Source organism: Pseudonaja textilis, chromosome 2, assembly GCF_049901715.1.
Source record: "Pseudonaja textilis isolate UNSWEBS1 chromosome 2, rPseTex1.2, whole genome shotgun sequence".
NCBI classification, from domain to species: domain Eukaryota; kingdom Metazoa; phylum Chordata; class Lepidosauria; order Squamata; family Elapidae; genus Pseudonaja; species Pseudonaja textilis.
This window is the reverse complement of record NC_141991.1, coordinates 228,064,390-228,088,143: the sequence shown is the minus strand read 5'-3', so window position 1 is coordinate 228,088,143 and position 23,754 is coordinate 228,064,390. Positions and strand designations below refer to the sequence as shown.

At 36.4% G+C, this 23,754-nt stretch overlaps 1 protein-coding gene across 6 annotated transcripts in view; it reads left to right on the top strand.

Annotated features, from left to right (window-relative positions):
• Positions 1-23,754, top strand: part of MAST4 (microtubule associated serine/threonine kinase family member 4) — a 210,049-nt gene that overhangs the window by 8,895 nt on the left and 177,400 nt on the right. For all 6 annotated transcript variants that reach the window (XM_087927216.1, XM_087927214.1, XM_087927213.1 and 3 more), the window contains exon 2: positions 16,701-16,854. In XM_087927216.1, coding sequence (XP_087783342.1) covers positions 16,701-16,854 — 154 coding nt within the window. The remainder of the gene's footprint in view (positions 1-16,700; positions 16,855-23,754) is intronic.

Sequence of the window (23,754 nt, the reverse complement as noted above, 5' to 3'; positions counted from 1 at the left end):
ACAAATTAACATTTTCGACATCAGCCACTTGAAATAATTGGAATTGGAGATTTCAGTCAGAAGATTGTATTGTTCATTACAACCCAAAAGAGGACTTTTGTAGGAAGATTATAGAAAGGATAGTATTTAGCTGCAGGGTAATCAATGATCAAATCAACTCAATCTCAGAATAAATGATGGAAATTGCCAAGAAGCAGTCAAAACTAAAACAAGGCAATTTATTGTGTTATTTTTAGGGAAATAACACAATATGAGAGAGATATTAAAAGGGAGGGAAAAAGCAGTCTTAAAAAACAGCATAAAGACCTTGAAGTTGCTCACAAACCTGGAAAAATAAGAAATGAGTTCCAAAAGATCTTTGGACTCAGAAGAAGTTTCCAACCTTGAACTGACATGTTAAAGGACAGCAGTAAGCAGATAGTAACTGACTCAAAGAAGCTCAAGCAAAAATGCAAGGTATACACTTCTGAAACACTGTAAAAAAGTCAATACCTAAGATACTTAGAAGATACTCCTTATTTTCAAGAAGCCCTAGTATCAGAAAATGAAGTTACTTGAATCAGTGCCAGCACAGAAGGCTACAGGAATTAATGAGTACAGAAAGAAATAGGCTAGCAACAGAAAAAGATTTGGTAAAGATTCTAGCCAAACGTCTGCAGCAATTCTTGAGAACTACAAAGTGGCCAATAGATTGGAAGATAACAGTCTATTAAGGTAATTCTTGTTTAATAACTGCCTTATTTACTGGTTGTTCACAGTTACACCAATAATGAAAAAGTAACTTTTTGACCTATTCTCACATTTATAACTTTTGCAGGTCTGTAAAGCAAAGAAAAACTGAAGTAATCTGTATAGTTGTAGTTTCACTTAGTAACTATTTTGCTTAACTATTAGTTGCCAGTCCCAATTGTGGTTGCTAAAGGAGAACTACCAGTACTGGCATGAGTATACCAATACTGAAAAAAATGAGACTTAAAAGAGCTGATGAAAGACTGTATACTATTTTTAATTTTGCACGCTGGCAAAATAATGTTTAGGATAATCCTACATGGACTAGATCTTTATATGGTATCAGGTTATCAACAGTAAAGTAACGAATAGTCAAGAAATACCTGCAGACTGATTGGTATACTTGATAGAATAAGAGTAAAGTACAAATAACCTGTAAAGTAAAGTTGGTAAAGATATATGTTGTGATATTTTTATGCCCGCAAAAAAGAATTGGGCAGGCAGTGGTTTTCCCTGAAACAGTATGGAAATAAAAGGTAGACTTTGAAAAAAATGAAACCAAGAATATTAATGCTTTGGAATTTTACTATTGCAGAAGATCCCGGGGAATATTATGGACAGTCAAGAAAATAGACAAATGAATCATTGAAAAAATCAGCCCAGAGTTCTCACAAATGACAGACTCAAGTTATTCTTCTCATGAAAAATGTAACTGAGGAATGCACCAATGCTGGGAATGGTAACGGGAAAAGAAGAGGAGTTTTCTTATGATTTCAGTTGGAGAGACATCATGAAATAATTTATCGTGAACAAAAGGGAACTTACCTGGCTACTGTATTTTGTTCGCTATAGCCTGTTTTCTTAAATAAAGAACTTAAGAAAAATGCATATGTTTTTATAGATATACCATGAGTATCTTTACAAACTCTGAAACAGCAAGCTTGAGAAAAGTTTGGATTTGATCTGGTCTGGAAAAAATGTTACCTTGATGCAAAAGAAAGTAGATCTAGTATTAAGAATGGGGAGGAAGTGAGTGAGCCTTTTGGGGGAGAAGAACTTTTAGAAAATCCCAAGAAAGAGGAAATAGAAAGAAATCCTGCCTTGATTTTGTTTGGTATACGATGTGCCAGTAATAAATTCTGACTTCAAAGATTCTGCTATTCTGCTATGTAAAATCACAAGCATTCCTAGAATCTCTGCCATGCTTGGATGATGGAAAAAAAATGCCCGTTTAAATTAAAAACCAATTGCAGATAGTTGAAGCAAAGTTTCTTTATTGGCATGCACAATTACAGTGATCAGTGGCTTCCTCATCAAAGTGTTCTAACAAAGTCAGGAAAGTTTGTTACATAGGAAAAATTAATATATACAGGTAGTCCTCGATTTACAACCACAATTGAGGCCCAAATTTTTGTTGCTAATTAAAACATTTGTTAAGTGATTTTTGCCCATTTTACATTTCTTGTCACTGGTAATTAAGGTAGTGACACAACTGAATCTGGCTTCCCATTGACTTTGCTTGTCAGAAGGTTGCAAAAAGGGATCACATGATGTTCTGACCCAAACCTGGTTCCAAGAGAGCAAACACAAGACAAAGGCATCAGCACAACCTTTTAATGTTTCATCTATGAATCCTGTTTCTTCACAGATAAAAGGCTGCTTCCAACTAATTAGCTCCGACAAGAAAGAGCCTTGCCATGTTTTTGCAAGTTTGCCAAAAAACAACATAAGAAATAGTTTACAACACAAGAGTCTTCAAATACCAACTGCAATGTCCACGAGGCTGAATTTCAAAATGTTTTTGCTTCCTACAAAGAATGTTCGCTTCACAGCTGGCTTTTATCTTCTTGAAGGAGGGGCCATTACCTTGCAGCCTTACTCCTGAGTTGCCTGTGCTGTTGTAGCTGCTCTTTCCTGCAAGCAATCCTGAGTGCACGCGCACTTGGCACAGGCTCCTCAGGAACCTCCTCATTGCTACTGCCAGCCCCCACAATCTCTGAAGGCAGCAGTCTACTCCCTAATGGTCCCGGCCTCTCATCGGAGTCCTCGCTGTCCTCAGCCATCCATACCTGCCTGCTGGCTAACCACAGCACATGAACCCCCCCCAGGACACTGTAACAGTCATAAATATGAGTCAGTTGCCAAGTGTCAGAATTTTGATCACGTAACCATGGGGATGTTACAACGGTCGTACGTGTGAAAAATGGTCCTAAGTCGCTTTTTCCAATACTGTTGTAACTTTGAATGGTCACTAAATGAACTGTTGTAAGTCAAGGAGTACCTGTACTGCCTTTTTTTCACACCATTAGGAAAGATAATAATCTGGTTTGTTGTCTGTCTCCTTTATAGGATTTTTATTTGTGAAGTGATTTTATTCAAGCCAAAGGCATGTTCAATACCATGCATACTATTATAATTTCTTGACCCCACCCACCTTGCAGGGCTGGCCTTCAATTAGAAGAACAGTTGAATCTACCAGAATTAATCCCTTTAATTTAGGATTTCATTGAATCTGGTAAACGTTGGTGGAATTGTGTCACCGATAAAACCAATCCAATTGGTACTTTCTGAAATTGGCTTTGGGTGCAGCTTGCCTTTTCACAAAAAGGCTGCCACACAGTACACATAGCTGCAGAAGAAAGCATATATGTATGAATAATGATGGAAAAGTACAGTCCTACCTAAAGCCCATGAGGGAATGAGCTTGAACAGATCCTCAAAGGGAGGTTTAGATCTAGCCTCAGGTGAAAGAAGGAAAAACTCTTTGATATGGCTCATTCCCTTCCACCACCTCCCTTTCAGTCGCTTTAATTTTCTTTTTCTCACTGCCATAAATATATGGCAAGAACAATTTTTTTTGTTTCTTTCTGAAACAAGTTACTCTATATATTTTTCTCTGATTCTTCTATACTCTGCTTGGCTGCTCATCTTGGTTTGAAAAGCTACATGGTAAAAAGAGAGAGGACAATTCCTGAAATTTTGGATGGGCTATCTACAGATACAGGGAAGAGGAAATCCTGCCTTGCAAGTGGAAACTGGCTTGGACGCTGTTGGCTAGGATCCATACTCTCTCAAAAATGAATTCATAATTTTTTTTGAAAGATTTTCATTTCTAAAGACAAACCTCTGGTGACACATATTCATCATAACACAACAGTTTATGTATTTGTATGACGTCTTGTTGTGAATGGAAGCTGGAGATTACAATACTGCAGTGAACTGTCTACTCATGTCTTCATCCCATTTCCATTAAGCCTGACAATTGTCTGACACCTCTTAAGTCAAGAATTGATAATCCTAAATGTTTATTAATTTATTAAAGAAAATAAACACTGTCTAAAACCACTTAAGACTTAAAGTGATATTATATTATTTTCATAAAGAATAAATGGGGCAAGTAGTTTATATGAAAACAGTTTTAATAATACATTGATAGTATGTGTGTTATTGTGCATAAAGTGAAGTGTGTTTTTCCGCAGACTGGGACGGGAGAGATGGTTGCGCTCACTTTTCTGCTGCTCACCTGCAGCCTGGTTCCTAACAGCTGTTGGGAATCTCTGCTCTAGATCACATCAGGGGTGGGATTCTACCAGTTCGCACCTATTCGCAAGAACTGATTGTTAATATTCTAAGCAGTTCAGAGAACCGGTTGTTAGAAGAAATTACTGTCCTAATCCTGTAAGGAAGGCAGGAAGGAAACATTCTGGTGTTGCTTACAGAAACTGCCTCTCCATTAACCCTTATTACATTCTTGATAAAACTAGACTTCCTGTCTCTGGAACTTCTCTGGAGTTTTTTTCCCCTCCTTTGCTGGTACTTTGCTTGTGTAGAGTGACCGCTCAAAGTTACAATGGCACTGAAAAAAGTGACTTATTATCATTTTTCACACTTACGACTGTTGCAGCATCCCCACAGTCGTGAGAGGCCAGGCAAGGAGATGCATGCCTCGATGTGAGTGATATTTAGTTGGCCATGCCCAGCCAATAACATGACCACCACACCACGCCCACCAACTATGCCATGCCCACAGAACCGGTTGTTAAAAATTTGAATCCCACCCCTGGATCACTTCATGATCAGCTGTAAGTTGAGGACATATACCGGTCTCGTATCTGATTGTTTCATATGAACAATGCTGTGCTTCAATGGTTAGAACAGAGCTTCCCAATCTTTGTGGCTTGGTGGTCCAGTGGCGAGGGGGGAGAGGGGAACTGGCCCACAAGTCAAGCTGTGTGTGCACATGCGCCGGCCAGCAGCTCACGCGGACTGGGTTGCAAATGGGCCATGGCCTGGGGGTTGGAGACTCCTGACTTAAAGTATATAGCATTTCTCAGTTGGTGATGCAAGAAGCTTCTTTCTTTATGTCCTAAGGCTAGAAATAACAATACTTGAAATTGTCTACAGCTACTGACATATTCTTATCTGGGAGTAAAGTGAGCACTTTTGCATTAATTTAGGTACTATAAAGATTTACATTCCTTACTCTTCCTCTATTTTTTCCACCTTAACGTAGAACCAAGATTATTAACATTATAAATTAAGATCTATTTTAAAAGTTATAGTGAAAAATCATTAATTTAGAGTGATTAGCCTGGAAATCTAACCACAAATGATTAGATCATAGCATTACATTAAGCATAAGCAATAATAGAAATGTATGCGTCCCCAGTCTCCCAATTGTTTCCCCATATAATTTGGCTGCTTCCAATGAAATATCTTTCCCCTAAGGTTTATATGAAAAAAGCTTTGCAAAAAGAAAGTGAAAAAGGTGTTCCTTACAGGAACGGTGTTTCATAACAGGGTTATTATCGCTGGGAAAGTTTGCTTCCTAACTCTTTCCTTGACTTTCCTTGAGCTTCTTGCCCTATGTAGAATGGACACAAAGATTAGCTACATCAGATAGCTCCAGGATAACATGGTCTTGAGATGTGAAAAGCTTTATCAACCATAGTAGGTAGTAATAGACCAGAATTGCATCTAGAAATATACTAGTAACCTGTACAGCTTCCACCAAAATGGTTGTTTTATGGTTTCTCTGAACTGTTGAGTGTGAAGAGTGTGAATTGCTGTTGCTAGACCAGGATCTACTGAACAAGAAAGAACTATTATTAATGTACCAGCTAAAGCTGGAGAAAACCCATCCTGGTCATTGCTCCATCTACGATGTCAGTAGGAACTGCAAGTTTTAAAAAAATTCCAAATTGAGGACCTTCCATTTCAGGTTCAGAAACAAATATGGAAGTGTGCTAGAACCCAAAGACTTCTGTACAACTTACACCTTTGTTTTGCTTTAATTCAACCTAGGTTTGTGCCATGCTGTCTAGCCTCCATGCTCTGAATTTTCATTGCCTTCCTTTTTCTGCTTAGACTGGATGTTTACAAACTGGATGTCAGATATTAACGTTTGGTCATCACAAACAATAGATGACTTCTCCCGGTGGTTTTGTGTAAACCTAAGCAAAATGGAAGAGTGGACTGAGCCATGAGGCATCCCATACTGAAATGTCAAAGATCTCAAGTCTCCTCTCCCATCATTTATTGATTAAATCATCTCACCCAGAGGCTTTCTGCAGAATATATTGAAAAATTATAGTGAAACCTAATGGGGGGGTAATTCTCCTTTTTTATTTGTAAAATTACTGCTTTGCTAATGTTTGAATATTGGATTTTTAATAAGCTGAATGGAACATACTAGATGATTATAATAAAAAAGTAACAAAAAAGATGAGTAATATTTTAGTGACTTTGTATAACCTAGAATAAATTCCTAGAATAAAGAACACAGCGGGGAATTATTCTCAGCCAAATGTTAAATAAGATTGCCTCTTTTCCATCTGTTGGGTTATCACCAGTCATACTGTTCCCGTAAGAACATTTCTTTCACACCAGTCATTATGTTCCCATATGAACATTTCTTTTTTGTTCTTTCCCACATTCATTAATTCTTATGGGAGTGTTATAAAATGTTAAATTTATTTTTTAAAAAATAAAATTATATTGTAATCACTGGCAGGCTTTCAATAATACTTCCTTTGGATTTTGCCATATAAATAAATAAATTTAAATTTTATTTTTAAAAAACCCAAGCTGGACTTGGGTAATTTCTATAGAACATGTTAAGATTTTAGAACTTTATATTCTTAGAAATATTTCTAAAAATAGAGAAACAACTCACATTTAAAGTTTAGGAGGTTGCCTTGGATATTAATAGATTGATTAAAATTCCATTAAGTTGCTGGGGTAATATTAATGTAATTAAAGTGAATATTGCTCCCTGGTAGATTTATTTTCTAAGAGGTCTTTCAAAATTAATTTCAAATAGATATTTCGTTCAGATAGGCAAATTGCTGTGGAAATATATATGTTTAAATAGGCCACCAAGGATAAACTAAGATTATCTTTTAAAAAAGATGACTCTTAATTTACCTAAAGATGTCATAGGACTTTTGTTTTATTGTACACACACACACACACACACACACACACACACACACACACACACACTGAATTAAAAATTACTAGACTTCTGGACTTCATTATATAATTTTTATTTATTACAGTCTTGGCAACTACTTGGCCCCATGTATAATGATCCAAAGGGTTCTTTGTTTCTGGAATTTACAAGTTTGGGTGTTTTGGAGTATAGATTGATGTTGAAGACTGTGGATATTTAACTTTATAGAAGGATTTGCTTTTGAAAATAGGACATTCTATTGGAAAGTATGAGTGGAATGCAGAATAAACTTTAAATCAAATATTTTGTGATGATTATTTTAAGGATTTCTACCAAGTTCGAATAGAATTTTGCTTGCCTAATTTACAACAGTGGAGATATATACAGCTCAAGTTGTGTCCTGACAGCTCAGCATGGAAAAGTGTACTTCAAAGAAACCTGAGGTGTTTTGTTTTCTGATGGAGTCTAATTCTGAAACAAACCCTACATCCTATCCTTAAAGAATATTTTTAAAATTGAAATCACAGATTCTTTGATACATGGACTAAATTGGAATGTTACTTTTTCAGTTATGCAGAAAAAGAAAGGTGAAAAATTGAGAAAAAAAATTATGCTTAAAAGGACCTTTAGTAGACATATCAGTAGAGATACTATGCACCGTCTCTCCTGAACTGTAGGATGAGAGGGAAAGAGAAAGGAAGAGAGAGAAAAAAATATCAGCCACTCAATTCAGTGGCAACTGAAAGTCCACAAGAACTGACACCTTGGAGTTTAATGGAATCCAGTATCTCAGGAAGAGACAATACTGGGCAGCAGAGAGAATGATACACAAGTGCAACTGTTTGTTCCCTAGAGCTCATTTTCAATCAAAGGGCCTCACGTGGAGTTATTGTAGGTGCTGTAGCTGCCCCGGCATGCCTTAATGAGACCTTGCTGCACATGTAGGATGAGAATGAGGATAGATGGGTATATAATAGGCTATAGGAATAGCCTTGAAAACCAGGAGGAAAAATTGCGACCAGGAGAAAAGTCAAGTAAAAGGAATTTGAGTCCAAACCAATTAGAGAAAATGATTCGACTAGGCCCTCCCTAGTTCTCCTGAAGATAGAGGGCAAGAAGAAGCATATTCAGACTTGCAAGATTCCTGTTGCTGTAAACAGATAATAAAAGTAGTATTAGCATTCATAACTTTGGTTTACTAGTCAAAGGACTGACAAATTTATTGTAGACTACTCTAGCATTCAGCAGCGACTGCCGGAGTCCAGGTCCATCGAGGAACTGATAATATGATTCTGGGGAAATATCTGAGGACTAGAAGTCTGGATCCCTCTCAACCATTGGGCCCAACATACCAATTCAGCCTACTCCCAGATACTGCTATATCTCCCCCTTAAATGCTCTGGCCACTCCCATATCCTTCCCACTTCACATCCTCCTCCCTCCTACATTAACATACACATACTCACACTGCACATCATCAAACATCCATTACAACCTCTCATCAAATTATGTACAGCTACCACCAACTATCACAGCATCACCTCCCTCTAGAAGTTGCCTGAGGCTGTGTGTAAATCTTCTGTATTACTCCTCCGCCCAACACCAGCAGACCAAAGCTCTCCACCATAAGGTGGGAAATGATGTGAAATGGGTGCTAATTCCTGTGCCCCCCAAAAAAGGAGTCAATGGGTCAATGTTCAACCCCTATGACACAATGTTGAGTCCACAGGGCACAGATCTTCAAGTGCCATTAGCACTCCATTGTCACACCAAGTCTTTCCAGGTCTTTTTTAGGGTACCACCTGAATTTGCCCCAGCAAAAAAAAGGGTCAAGTAGATTTCTTTTTTGAGGGAAGGGATGTGTATATCTGTTCATGAGCTGGGGAAGAGGAGAGACTAGCTTGCAGAATTCACAACATCTGAATGGAGACTGATTAAGGATCGATCCAAGCAATCATCTATGGAGATTCTCAGTCATCCAGGTCATAGTTGTCTCAAAAGTGCTTTTTTCAAATGGCAACTGGACTTTCTTAGTGTTTCCTTGAAGATGTTTCTCATCCAAGTTGCCTTCTGAAAAAAAGCACCTTTGGGATCCAAGCAATCAGTTATCTTCCCTTTCTGCTGATGTGTTATCCATTCAGTTGTGTCAACTCTTGACAATTCTATAGGCCAGGCCTCCCCACTTCTTCTGATCTTGAATTTGAATTTTTCTTTGAATTTTTCTATGTTCTGGCTGATGTCAGCTTTGATAATCTCCGGCCACCATTTTCTTTCATGGCCTGGTTTCAATAGTGGTATTCTATCGGTTTGGCCCGGTTCTGACAAGCCGGTAGCACCGATGACAGCAGAGATTGAACTGGTTCTCTCTGACACTCTGTGTTGGTCCCACCCACCTACCTGGGCTCCCACCTTTGTGTCCTGCTTTTGAAGTGCAGCTGCTTTGCGCGGCACAGCAATTGCCGCATGGTAGCTGCTGAAGCATCAGGGAGAGTGCAGGATTGCCTCTGCGCCTGCACCAAATGTGCATTTGGCATGCAGGCAAAGTGTGTGTGTGTGTGTGTGTGTGTGTGTGTGTGTGTGTGTGTGTGTGTGCAAAGCGCACCCACTAAGCCACACCCAACGAACCGGTGGTAAAAATATTTGAAACACCCCACTACCTGGTTTCCTTTTACTATGAACTCTATCACTTTCTCCAGTGGTTTCCCCCACATGGCATGGCCAAAGTAAGTGAGATGCAGCTTCTGCTCACCTACTTTTCTTTTGTTGTAATTTGCAGTTGTCATGGATGGCAGAGGAAAGGCGATTGACACATTACTTCTATTTTGTATTGAGTTTCTCAGTTCTTTTTCCCCTTTTCAGTTTGCAAAGCTCCTTCTTACATGGAGTCATTTTTAATTCTGCTATCCTATAACTATCAACCTCCTGGAACTCAATAGCAGCTACTACAGCCTCTATTCTTCATCTTGGCAATATCCTTTAAATAAATACCCTGATGTACCTCCTAATTTATTGGTTGTGATTCTTCAGTGCAATTGTAGATCAGGAATAGCCTTTCACAGAGCTCATTCTAAAGTGCCATTACAGAAAAACCACTTACACTTTGATACCAAGTTGTAATTTAAAAGCCTTGGCAGGTTGTAGGGCTTCCATGAGCACTGCAGGCTGGTGCAAGGGTTTGGTATAAATGGAGATTTTTAAAGATGGCATATTAAATTAAATATGATTTAATGCTTACATTGCCATTATAGTAAGGGATCCTCTAAAGACTTAGAGAAACTTGATTTAAAAGTTAAGCCAATCTTTCTTTTGCTGCTTGAATCATGAATTAAATGGATTTGAATCAATCCATATCTGCTGTGAGAATAGGTGAACCAATGGAATAGTTTATTGCAGCATGAATAATGCATAAATTGTCCTAAATTACACTTTCAACTAAGTGGGACTGGACCCTTATAATCTACAGGCTAATTTAAACATTTTTTTCTGCATGATTGCTCTGTTTTCCAGCTTTTGATGTTTTCAGAATGAATATATTCTTTTATATCAAAGACTTTCCAGAAACATGTAGGTGGATATACTTACTTATCATCTTTATTGAGTGTATTCATTTAGTTAATTTTTTTGGTTTTCTTCATTCAGATGAAAGTCCTATATTTTCATTGGCTTCTTCTCAACTTCAACAGAGGGGTTCAGTGATACTATAAGAGATACTCCAAGATTGCGTAGTTATGTGTGCAGTTAATGTAGCAGTTGTGCTTCTAATTCTGTACTACAAAATTTCTTACTGAGATTTTATGAAAAACATTAAAAGATTATGTGATAAAGTCAAGCCTAGCAAGGTCAACATCTTAATGTACAGGACAAATAGTTCTTGACCAACCATGGAGATGGTGGTGGTTGTTAAGTGACACACCACATGATTGCCTCACAACCCACCTGCTCTTCCTGATGAAGTTGTTAAGCAGAGAAGGGGCTGATTCAGGGGCCCTGGGGAAGACCATGGGAGTTTTGGCATAGGCTCTGCACCTAGCATCCTGAGATCTCCCCTCCCCTCAAGGCAACCCATGCCCCTTTGTGTCCCCACAGGCCTAGGGCCTGCTACTCACCCTGCTAGGTCCTACATACTTTTTCCGATGCCTTGTCACCAATTGTTTACTTGCCTTTGTAGAGCTCCTTCTAAACGTCCCACAGATCGCACTGGGGAAATCTCTGCAACTATCTGCAGTGCTCTGGAGATCCATTGGAGAAAAAGAATAAGTCGTTCCATCCCTATTCCTGCTTATCTTTGCAAACATCTTTTCATCCATCATGTTCATGCATTTCTTCATGGGTTTTTTCCTTCGAATTCCTCACCTTTCTCTTTTCAAGGATCTCATAGTTATATCTGTGATTTTTTTTAAAAAAAGAAATCTTCCTTCATATGCTGCTGTTAGCACCTTCAGCAACCAATCATCACTTCCATGTTTCTGGAAAATATATCATAACTGAACTTGATTTAGATGAAGTGTATTGTGAAGGAAATGAACAAACAGTCAATAAACTTCAACAAGCATGCAATAAAGCTCCATTTTTCCCCATATGTGTGTTCCTCAATCCAATTGAAGAGCAAAAAACAAAACAAAACAACCCAAAACAAAACACACACACACACACAGAGACACACACACAGAGTGTGCACATTTCCTGCTTGACATAAAGCTGTACATCCACTTCCCAAATTGTCATCTCTCAATCAAAATTCTGCCAAACTGCTTCCCAAGCGTGCTCCAGTGGTTTTTGCATTCATTCTGGAGGAGAATAATATGATCCAATGCAAGATTGATTATGTCTTCTTGGGGGAAATTGAATCTGTCATGCATGTCTTACTGCATTTTTGGTATGGCTTAGTTCACAGACTTAATAACTCCTTTGCTGCTAAATTATTTTGGTAGATCAGAAAAGAAATGTTCGGTGGAACTTATTGTGGAGTGTTCTTCAGAAACTTCTAGAAAAGTAGCTACTGTTTTTAAAATTAATGTTGTTCTGTTGTTACTGGTTTAGGCTTTCAGTTGACAAATGTGTACTCAATGCGAAGGAATATATACATGTGTGTATGTGTGTGTGTAGAGAGAGGGGGGGAGGGAGGGAAAGAGAGAGAGAAAGAGAGGAGAGTACAAGAGAAAGAGAGAGAGAGGGAGGGAGGGAGGAAGGGAGGGGGATGGAGAGAATGAGAATGAAAATGGGGTTGACCTTAAAGGGAAGAGCAAAATATTTGGCCTTGTTTATTTACGAATAAAACAAGTACAAGCATGCAAGAGGAATTTTAGAAAATTAGATGTTGTAGCATTTAGTAGAGAGAAATTTTACCATCTTCCATAATACTGGAATTCAGGATTATACAGTGAAATGGATAGGTGGTAGATTCAAAATAATAGTTATTCTCTTTCACAATTTGTTTCAATGCAAAAAAAAAAAAATGTAATTGACCTGCATTTTCATTTGGGAAAAGGAAAAAGAAAACGGCTTCATGGAAAATTGTTCTGCTAAGTCCTGTTATGATGGCTAGAATAGAACGTATGCCTTTCAGAAACAGCTACTGGAGAGCTCCTGTAATTGTATCTTTCTTGTGTAGTTGTGCTTAGAAGCTTGTGAACCTTTTTGATTTTTCAATATTTTTTGCATAAATTTAACGTAAAACAATATCTGTTCTCCATACATTTTCCAAAAGTAGATAAAGAGAACCACATATTTGTGTGTGGCAAAAAGCATATGAATTTTTGCTTTTAATCTCGGTATATCACCCTGGGCAACTATACAACTGCAGCTAAATATTTCTGATTACTGTTCATCAGTCCTACAGATCAGCTTGGAAGAATTTTAGCCCATTCCTCCTTACAGAAAAACTTCAATAAGGAAATTTGGTGGGCTTTCTGGCATGAATTGTCTTCATCAGGTCCTTCCACAACATTTCTATAAGATTAAGGCCAGGAGTTGTACTTGGCCATTCTAAAACATTAGCTTTCTTCTGCTTTAGAGACAGACCATTCTGTCTCTTTTACTTTGACCCAGTTTGTCTTGAGTTTTGGTTGACAGACAGATCCCCAGGCATTTTCCTGTAGAATTTGCTGATTGATTTCAGGATTCATAGTTTCATCCATGATGGCAAGCTTTCTTGGTGCAGAGACAGCAAGTCAGGCATAAGCCATGTTATTGTCACTACCACGTTTCACAGATCGGATAAGAGTCTTATTGTGGAATGCAGTGTTTGCCTTTCTCCAAACATAACATTTTTCATTCAAGTAAACTTCTATTTTAGTCTCATCTGTCAACAGAACATTCTTCCAATAGTCTTCTGGTTTATCCACATGGTCTTTTACAAGCTGTAGATGGGCAGCACTCTTCTTTTGGTGAAAGTTGCTTTCTCCTTGCAATCCTATCATGCATACTATTGTTCAGTATTCTCCACAGAGTAGTCTCATGAACACTGATATTCATCATTGTTACAGACGCCTTTAACTCTTATGACTTTACTCTGGGGTTCTTTGCTCTTGGTTGGATCTTGAAAAATCAACCATTCCTGTGGAGAGTAATAGTTTATTTATTTATTTTAGAAAATGTATGTTGCCACCTATTTGCACATGGCAACTCAAGGTGGCTTACAGATATATAAAGACCTCATATATAAAACAATAAAACTAAATAAAAGAGAATAAACATATAATAAATTAATATTTGCTCCCAGAAGCAAATTGGCAAGCAACGCAGATCCTGCAGAAGAGGTGATACATGTGCACCCGGAGGTATGCACAAAACCATAAGGGCCGCTGCATTTTGCACCAATCGTTAATTCTGGATGCTCTTTGAAGGGCAGCCCCAGGTAGAGCATGTTGCAGTAGTCAAGACTGGAAGTGACTAGGGCATGAGTGACCGTGGGTTGGAATAATGGGGTGGAATTGTTCCTGTTTGTACACAATCTGTCTGACAGTGGACTGGTGGCATCCATACATGTTGGAAATAGTTTTGTAACTTTTTCGAGGTTACATGGAATTACGTCCTGAGGTCATAATCAACTGTTTTTTGGAGGTTTTTGGAATTTTCCTTTCTTAAAGCCATAACACATCCACATATCTATTTTCTAAAGTTCAAGCTTTGATAGCGAATACCCAGAATTCAATTCTTTAAGTAAGGTACAACCTCCCTATACTTTGCTTTGGATCATTTTCAATAATAAATGAACAAGTAACGTGTTATTCACTAGTTTAAACTTTATGTAGTTTTGGGGCTTTTCTGTGGAAAACAGATCACATTGTTGCATAAATATATCTAAAATATGATCTGTTTTCTCAAAAGTCTTAAAACTAGGTAAAGAGAACTCTATTAAACAAATTAAAATTAAAAAGCACCACTCTGTATTTCTTAAAATAATTTGAAGCTGAATTTTTGTCAAATTTAGACCCCATCCCAATGAGACCTTACTTCTAAATAGAATGGTCAAGAGAGAGTAAATTCTTCTTAGATACAATAAACTTATTTAGTAAATTCTTGTTGATACAGTTACGCTATCCGTGTAAGTAAATTGTTGCTGTTTTGTTCATTATAGTATAGTGCCACCTGGTGGATTTCCTACTTCTCCCAACACTATTATTAAAATGGAAATCTGGATATGAAATTCCATGATGAAATCCATGAAATATTCCTTTCATGTTTTTATGTTTGAACTTCACAATATAGTCATCTGTAAATGATAAAAATAGTCTTTTAGTTCTTTGCAACATATATGGATTGGTATTCATGGATATGTTCGGTTGAGCTTCTACCTGTTTTTCCTCTGTGGTGATGGTCGCAGTCTTTACATTTGATTTAGTATATTTAGTACATTACTTCTATTTTGTATTCTTTTAATACTGGAAGGAGAATCTTGGCAAGAGCACCATTGTTTCCCAGGGAGGAGATCGTAGATTCTAGAGATAAATTCAGTTAAGAGACTGCACAATCCCAAGCTGGATGGGGGAAAGGAGGAAGATGCCCAGGCTAGTCATGCCCTAGAATCTCCCAGGTATCTCTATAGGTTTGAAAGTTATGGCTTTATTCCGGCAAGATTCTGTCTATTAGATATATAGAATTGGAGTCTTTTGATTTTATTGTATCCTCTTTGGATTTGGGCCTGACGTGCAGATACATAAAACATAAATTACTTTATTTGTTAAATTTAAGCTGCTTGTCTATTGAAATCTCTCAATGTTTTACAATAAAGAACATAACCAAAACATAAAATCAAGGATAAAATGAAAGTCATAGTACTGTGATCCTTCTGTTATTTGTTCAAACTGCTGTTTAAAAATATGAAATTGTAGTACATCATTGTAGAGGTCGTCCTTGACTTAGAACAGTTCATTTAGTGACTGTTCAAAATTACAGTGGCACTGAAAAAAGTGACTTATGACTGTTTTTCATACTTACAACTGCTGCAATATTCCTATGCTCACACAATCAAAATTAGATGCTTGGCAACTGGTTCATATTTATGACGGTTGCGGTGTCCCTGGGGTGTGTGTGTGTGTGTGATGTGATCCCCTTTTGATCTCTTCATGGGCTGCAGCTGTGACAACTGGATAAGAGGACGGACATGCATACGGGCGAGTGCTGGAAACAAAGTGTGGAAATATCTCTAGTTTATTGTTCCTCTCTGAATTTGGTGTCCTTCCCATGTGTGTTCTGATATCTGTGGACGTCTTCAAATCCTTATCTTGCCTGGTTTGTGTTGTTTTTTACTCTTTATAATTTAAACGGCATTTCCTCCTTCTTGTAACTGCTTGTGTAGGAGTTTTTTTTTGTCTCCAGTCAAGGATATTTGGAGCTTGGAAGCAAAGTGAAGGAATAAAAGGGGCTTCACCTGTTTTTTGTGGCTGTGTTTATTTTGTATCCCACCCTGGGTCATCACAGGGTACCTCTGCTCTTATCTTTCTTCTCTCCGAGCTAACAAGTTCTAGATGATGTAGGCAAAATGCTCTAGCCCTGTGATGGTGAACCTGTGGGACACATGCTGGAAGTGGCACGCAGAGCCATTTCTGCCGGCATGCGAGAGGTTGCCCGGAAGAGCCTCACTGTGCATGTGTGCGCGCCCCCCGCCAGCCAGCTGATTGTCAGCTATCTGCCATGCATGCACAGGGGGAGATGCATGTCTGGGAGACATGCACGCATGCACCGAGATATGCGGTGCAGGGGGTTGTGTGCGCATGCGCAGAGGCGTGCGGTATGGGGATCGTGCATGCATGTGCAGGGGTGAGGGAGTCATGCATGTATTGCATCATGGGTTAGGGTTAGGACGTGCGCATACTTTTGGCACACAATGTGGAAAAGGTTAGCCATCACTGCTCCAGCTCATAACTATTTTAATTGTCTTTGCTATTTTTATTCACTGATTTTGTTCTATGCAAATATGCCCTGAATTTAAGACATAATATCTAATGACTAACTTTCAAACTGTCTTCACAGTAACTATAACCCAGGCTCAATAGTTCTCTCTTTTTTTTTCCAGCTTGATAGTATATTGTCTCCTCCACCTATGCCATTTCGAAAATCCAGTAATCCTGAAGTTTCTTCTGGCCCTGGAAAATCGCTGAAATTTAAAAGGCAGCTCAGTGAAGATGGACGACCTTTTAGAAGAGGAAGTCTCGGAGGGGCTCTAACTGGTAAGAAAAACGACTGTAAAAATACTTATGTACATTTCCTTTAGAGCACACTTTTCTAGTCTTGCTTGACCACTGCAGGAACAGATTACAGACAGTCCTCAACTTATGACCACAGTTGAGCCCAAAATCTATGTTGCTAAGTGAGACATTTATTAAGTGAGCCCCATTTTACAACCTTTTTTTGTCTTAGTTGTTAAGTGAATTACTGCAGTTGATGTTAGTAATCCGGTTGTTAAATGAATCTGGCTTCGCCATTGTCCGAAGGTTACAAAAAGTGATCACATGACTTTGGGACACTGCAACGGGCGTAAATATGAACCAGTTGACAAGTGTTTGAAATTTGATCACATGATCATGAGGATGCTGCAAAGATCGTTGGTGTGAAAAACGGTCATAACTCACTTTTTTCAGTGGCGTTGTAACTTTGAACAGTCACTAAATGAACTGTTACAAGTTGTGGACTACCTGTATCATTGGATTCATCATGTTCTTACTGACTAATGTTACAGCAAAACAGAAATTAGTCCTCTGTCATTTACCTCACTGTGTATAATAACTTTGCTCTTATCATCCTTGCCCTCATTAGTTCTCCTCTAGCATTATTCTACTGTCTACCATGTCTATTTCTTTCTACGTATTCCTATAAGCAGAATAATGCCTTAGCACAGGGATCTCCAACCTTGGCAACTTTAAGACTTGTGGACTTCAACTCCCAGAATTCCTCAGCCAGTTTTGCTGCTGAGGAATTCTGGGAGTTGAAGTCCACAAGTCTTAAAGTTGCCAAGGTTGGAGAACCCTGCAAGTTTAGCAGATATATTTATTTTAAAATGTCTTTTTATGAAATACCATAAAAGCTCATATAGACATATATGCTTGAATGTATACATATATATCCAACACAGTGGGTCCTTTTAAGGGTAAGCAACATTGTGCAGAATGCAAAAAAGGTATAACAAAGAGTAAACCAACAAATTAAAGGCAAGAGAAAAAGAAAAAGAAATTTATCTAAAAGTATAGGTAGTCCTTGACTTACGACCACAGTTGAGTTCAGAATTTATGTTGCTAATTGAGAAATTTGTCAGGTGAGTTTTGCCCCATTTTATGACTTTTCTGTCCACATTTGTTAAGTGAATTACTGCAGTTGTTATGTTAGCAACATAGTTGTTAAGTGAATCTGGCTTCCCAATTGACTTTGCTTGTGAGAAGGTTGCAAGAAGTGATCACATGACCCTGAAACACCGCAACCATCATAAAAATGTAAATCACGTGACCATGGGCATGCTACAATGGTCATAATTGTGAAAAATGGTCATAAGTCAGTTTTTTCAGTGCTATTGAAATTTCGTATGGTCACTGAATGAACTGTTGTAAATCGAGGACTACCTGTAGTGTACATCAGACTATGTTTTTGTAACCTTCAAAGGTTTCAAGTTTTCACCATATTCATGCAACACTTCATGCATTGTGGTTTTTTTCTCTACACTTCACATCTCTCCTTCAGGTTATATTTAATTTCACCCAACTACAATTTTGTTAGTTTTGTTTCCACTTTTCTCTTTTTTTATATATTTTTGTAGGTTTATCCTCATTGAAAGTTAGTCAAAATTATCTCAGTGTATTTTTTTCATACTGGTTCCTTACTTTTGTGTTCAATACACATTTGTTTAGTACACATTCATTCTTGACCCATTATCTTCTTGCTTTAGCATGTACCATAGTTGGATACCAAATATCTGATTTACTGTACATTTAATTTACTTTTATGTCTCTCCAGTCATGGACAAACTTAATCTCCATATAACAGAGTGGAATGGCTTATATGCAGCCATGTTTTTTTTCTTTTGATAAACGCTTCTTCTTCACAATAGATCACATGGTAGTCACTATTCTTTTGCCCATATTTTTACCTGTTAAAAGTTTCTACAGCTGTTTAATTATCTTTGATGATCATACTATCATCTTGTTTTCTCCAATTTGTTGCTGTTTATGTATATTTTCCAAGGGTTGAGTTACTTTCAACTGTTGGGTATAATTGTGTTGGTTTTTGATGCATCAGTTTTCAAAACCATACTTTTCATTGCAGCATACATACACAACATTCTCTGTGGAGTTCTTGGTGCTCTCTGAGGTTGCTTGTTTGCTTGCACTAATTATGCTACTTAATTGGCTAATGGTCTCCAAGCAAGCAAACAACCTCCAACATCAAGAACTCCAGAGATTAAACCTGAGCTGCAGTTTTTCTCTTCAACTGGGATAAAATTCTTTGCATGTCTTTTGGGTTTGCAGCCAACAATATTTATTTATTTATATTTATTTATTTATTTTTGTCAATTGCTTACAAGATAATAGGTATAAGTAAAAGCATAGTTATGAATACATGGATAAATATAAGAAAAATAAAAAAATAAAAGAAACAATAGGACAGGGACGGAGGCACATTGGTGCGCTTATGCATGCCCCCTACAGACCTCTTAGGAAAGGGGTGAGGTCAATAGCAGACAGTCTAAAGTTGAAGTTTTGGGGTTTGGAGAAGAATATTGTATCATCTGCATACAGAGTTACTTTTTCAACCAATATATTTTTACTGGGATGAAATTTATCCATAAAAATATTAAACAACCAATATCGTATCATATGCTACTTTCTTTCTCAGTGTTGAAACCATTCATATGCATTCCATTTATTCTCATACATGCTTCATTTCCATCATATAATATACTATATTAAGTAATTAAGAGCCAATGCCAACCTTAACCAAAATATTCCATAATTTCCATCTAAATCAACAAACAAACAATAAATGACTGTTTTTTCACATTTATGTGAGCTTTTGAAGAAGAAAAATTTGGTATGCATTTTCCCTGCTCTGCATAAAACTGCATTCTATTTCACAGTTACTGCTCATTTATACCTTTTATATCCTTTCAGTCAGAATTTTGCCAAACACCATCCTGTGTTTGGTAAATTACTCTTTTTGGGGGGAATAATTTTGGCAACTTTCCAGTTATCAGTCAGAAATTCAATCTTCAGATAAAATTACCAAGCAAATATCCATATTTTAATACTTCTCCAGTTTATATAATCTATATCATTTATATTTTTAAACTTCCTTATAGCATCATTACTTTAATTTTTTCCCCCTTGGATGTGAAGATTTATTTCAAGTAAGTCTTCAACATTGCATAATCATTCCCATAAAAAACATCTCATATTTATCTTTTAGCACTCCTCATCATAATTTGGCACACAATGCATCCTTTTAAAAACATTTTTGTAGTAAATGAGTAATAAATATATCTTTGCTCCATTTTTAGCTGATTTTTAAAAAAATTTCAGGATGCATAGTTTTTTTGTGTTTGGATGGGATGGAAGAAGAGAGATTGTATAGTCAAAGTTTGCCTGTTAAGTGATTTTTCAGAGTTCCTTCTACATCTCCCTGCTTCTGTTACAAGAAGGCAAGATTCCCCATCCCCCCAAATGCCAACAAGTGAAAATATCTGTAGTAGTGAATTTATGCCATTTGTGTCCTAATGCTTTAATAAAAAGGGATTCTGATTTGTTCTCACATTTTTTACAATTCCTTTGATACCAGGCTGAATGCTAAGACAGGTAAAGTTCAATGCTCCTTTGAGCTTTAGAAAGCAGCACTGGACTCTGATTTCATTGCAAATCTAAATTTATAGTATAAAAAGATCACCTCATATTAAAGCATTTGAAAGAGAGGTTTTGACCCTGAGAGAAGAATCCTGTCAAACACCGGTTTAGTAGGTGCATAAAATTGGAATGCACTCTTCAAAGCTTGACAAAGAATTAATTGGCAGATAGGAAAGGGGTTGTAATATTAGGCAAAGCACTAGGTTACTCATCATTTTATTCATCTTCTGCAGGAACCTTTCTAAATAAAGTAAGCAGATCATTAAAATAACCATATAAGTGATATCATTGATGCTAAGAATAGACCATGGAAGAAAGAGTTTGCACAATAAACTTCAAAGTGTAAATTTTGAACAGTTGAAGTGTTTCTTTTTATTAATAATTATATCAGTTAAAGGCAAATGGATGTTAGTTATTTCAGGAACAATACACATTGTTGAGGCAAAGCTGTCTAGATGTAGAAGAATACTAGGTGATGTAATGTCCCACCTTCAGGGAAAATATGTACATGATTGCTAGGAGCTGACTTCAACTTGATATCATGCTATCAATCAGTCAATCAATCAATGCTACATTGAAATTCAGATATTTTAGATGAAAATAAATATTGAGGAAGCATGAGAGGTAATAGATACAGTACAGAAACATTTGAACCTGGTCCCCCTTGACATTTTGAGAATATGTAGTGAATGTACTCACAAAATGCAAACTTCCATGTTCTCAATATATGTTGAATGCTGGCCATGGCCAGTCAGATAACAAAAGATCCTTTTTCTATGATATTTTATTTCATTTCAATAAAAGTTTTTAAGAAACTGTAGGCATTGATGGAATATAGAATGCTTGTTTCTAGAAAAATGAGGATCTAAATGATCCAATGTATAGTAATTGATGAGCAATACATCAATATAGTTGAATTTTTATACAATACATACTTAGGGTTGTGAGATTTTCTATAAGTTATGATGATGACAAATGATTTTGATGGTTTTAAGAAAAAAATCTGAATAGTAATAGACCTATATTAGTTAGTGAAAGTCGAAGATATTCTACAGTTTATCAAACCGATGCAAAGTATCTTATAATGGGAGTAGACAGGATGTCTGAGTTAATGCCCTGTTTCTGAACTTCCCAAAGGTATTAATCAACTAGCCTGTGTTAAAAGCAGAAGGAAGGCTTAAAAGGCTCATCAGTTGTTCTTCTGGGCAAGACTAATACTTCCTTGCTATTATGGCTTTTTAACAAAGTTAATTTGATGAAATTTAAATTCTTTTCTTTTTTTTGCAGGTAAGAATTTAGTAATAATTTTTATTGAAATTTAAAAATACAAAGACAAACTAATACAAACTAAGAAAAATGCAAAAAGACCAAAATATGTGCAGTATATCAGACTTACTCTTCACTCTTCTGAGTTAAAATCCATACATTTACATCACTTTTCTGAATTATAATTTGTGTTCCCTTTTAGCTGTTGAAATATCAATGAGTTTCATTGTGAATCTTGTGTAACACATACCATTAATGCATCCTGTCAGTTTAATATGTGTTAACAACAACCTCAGTGCTATCCTTTTCTATCTCTTCTTTTGAACCTGTTTATATATGCACAAGCAATCTTAAAAGAAAATTCTGAAAACACTATTGCCAATTATCCTTCAGTTCTCCCAGGGTTAAAATACTTTATGTCATTGTATATTAGTGTATCTGTACCTTAGTTATAATTTTTAGTTCTTTCTTTATTTTTTATTTTTAATATAATAATTCCATCTTCAGTTGAACAGTGTGTTGTCTGGGTACAAAAATCTTTGTTAAACAATAATCAAAATTGCAACCCATTACATTAATATTAATTCTACAATATTTAAAATAATAATATTCCACATATTCTACAATATTAAAATAGTAATATTCAACATACTAGTAATAATATTTACTTATCTCTTTTAACATATCTTCTTTATTTTGTTTCTCTGTTTCTAACTTCCATTTTTATTATTTAACCATTGATAAAATAGATCCCAAACCATATAGTATTCAGTTTGCTCTTTCTCTTTAATTGCCAACATTAATCTATTCATTTCTGTACATTCTAATATCTAAAATTCTGATATTATTCCAGCTAAGTGCCGGAAGTACCACCAAATACCTAGGTCCAATTATCATATGTGGTGGACTTGCCCGAAAGCAAAAAAAAAAAAAATACTGGACAAAAATATATATGTGGTTGAAAAAGTGATAAAACATCATATTGATTTAAAACCAGAAGTATTTTTATTGTGGATTCTACCCAAAAAATACAATAAGGAAAATGCATATTTAGTTTTACATATATTAACTGCCACTAAAATTGTATTTGTACAATCGAGATACCTACAGATGAGAATGTGGTTAGGTGAAAGTTAAATTCTATTTCACGTCAAGCAGAAATTGAAATTGAAATTGAAATTGAAATTGTATCAGAAAAGAATTAAACAGGTTTAGTTCCAGGTGAAGAACTTGATGGAATCTGGGATGTATGTTGGTGTTGATTGTTATTATTTATGTTGAACTGTGTGTTAGATTTTGGAAATGGGGTATTAATTGTTCTTATGGAGGTCTTTAAATTGCTTTTGATTGAAGTGGCATAAAAGCAACATAAATAATTAAAGCAATCCATTTGTTACTGAGATACAAGACATTATGTAATAGATATTATAAAGATATACTGTAGATACAGATATTATAAAACAGTGACTAGTCAAAGATTTAAATAGATTAAAATTGAATTTGTGTTTAAAAAACCCTTTTATTTGTATCCACTTGGTGTTTTTCTCAGATGTAATGAACTGTGATATTGATTAAAGTACATCCTACTCAATCTGAAATGTGCTTTTGCCACTTACTTCTAAAACGTTTATATTATTTATGGACATTAATTTTAGCCTAAGCGTTGAGCTGGATCTCATTTCTTCCTTTATTACAGAGCGTATTGAAAAAGTGAAAGTCATTTTTAAAGAGCAAAGAATTAAAATAACACTAATTGTAAATGTTAACTGGGCAATTATTTCAAACTGCTGCGAATATTTTAGGACCTCAGTAATGTTTGCTGGATAGCTTTTATTACTATATGAAAAAGGGAAGGGGCAGGAAAATGCTGAATTTTGTTAATGGGGGTTCGTACAAATGTTTCGCTTGCATTAGCCAAGGACAACATAATTAGGACAGCTGTAATTCTAGCTTTGATTGAATTTTATCAGCGTTAATAGA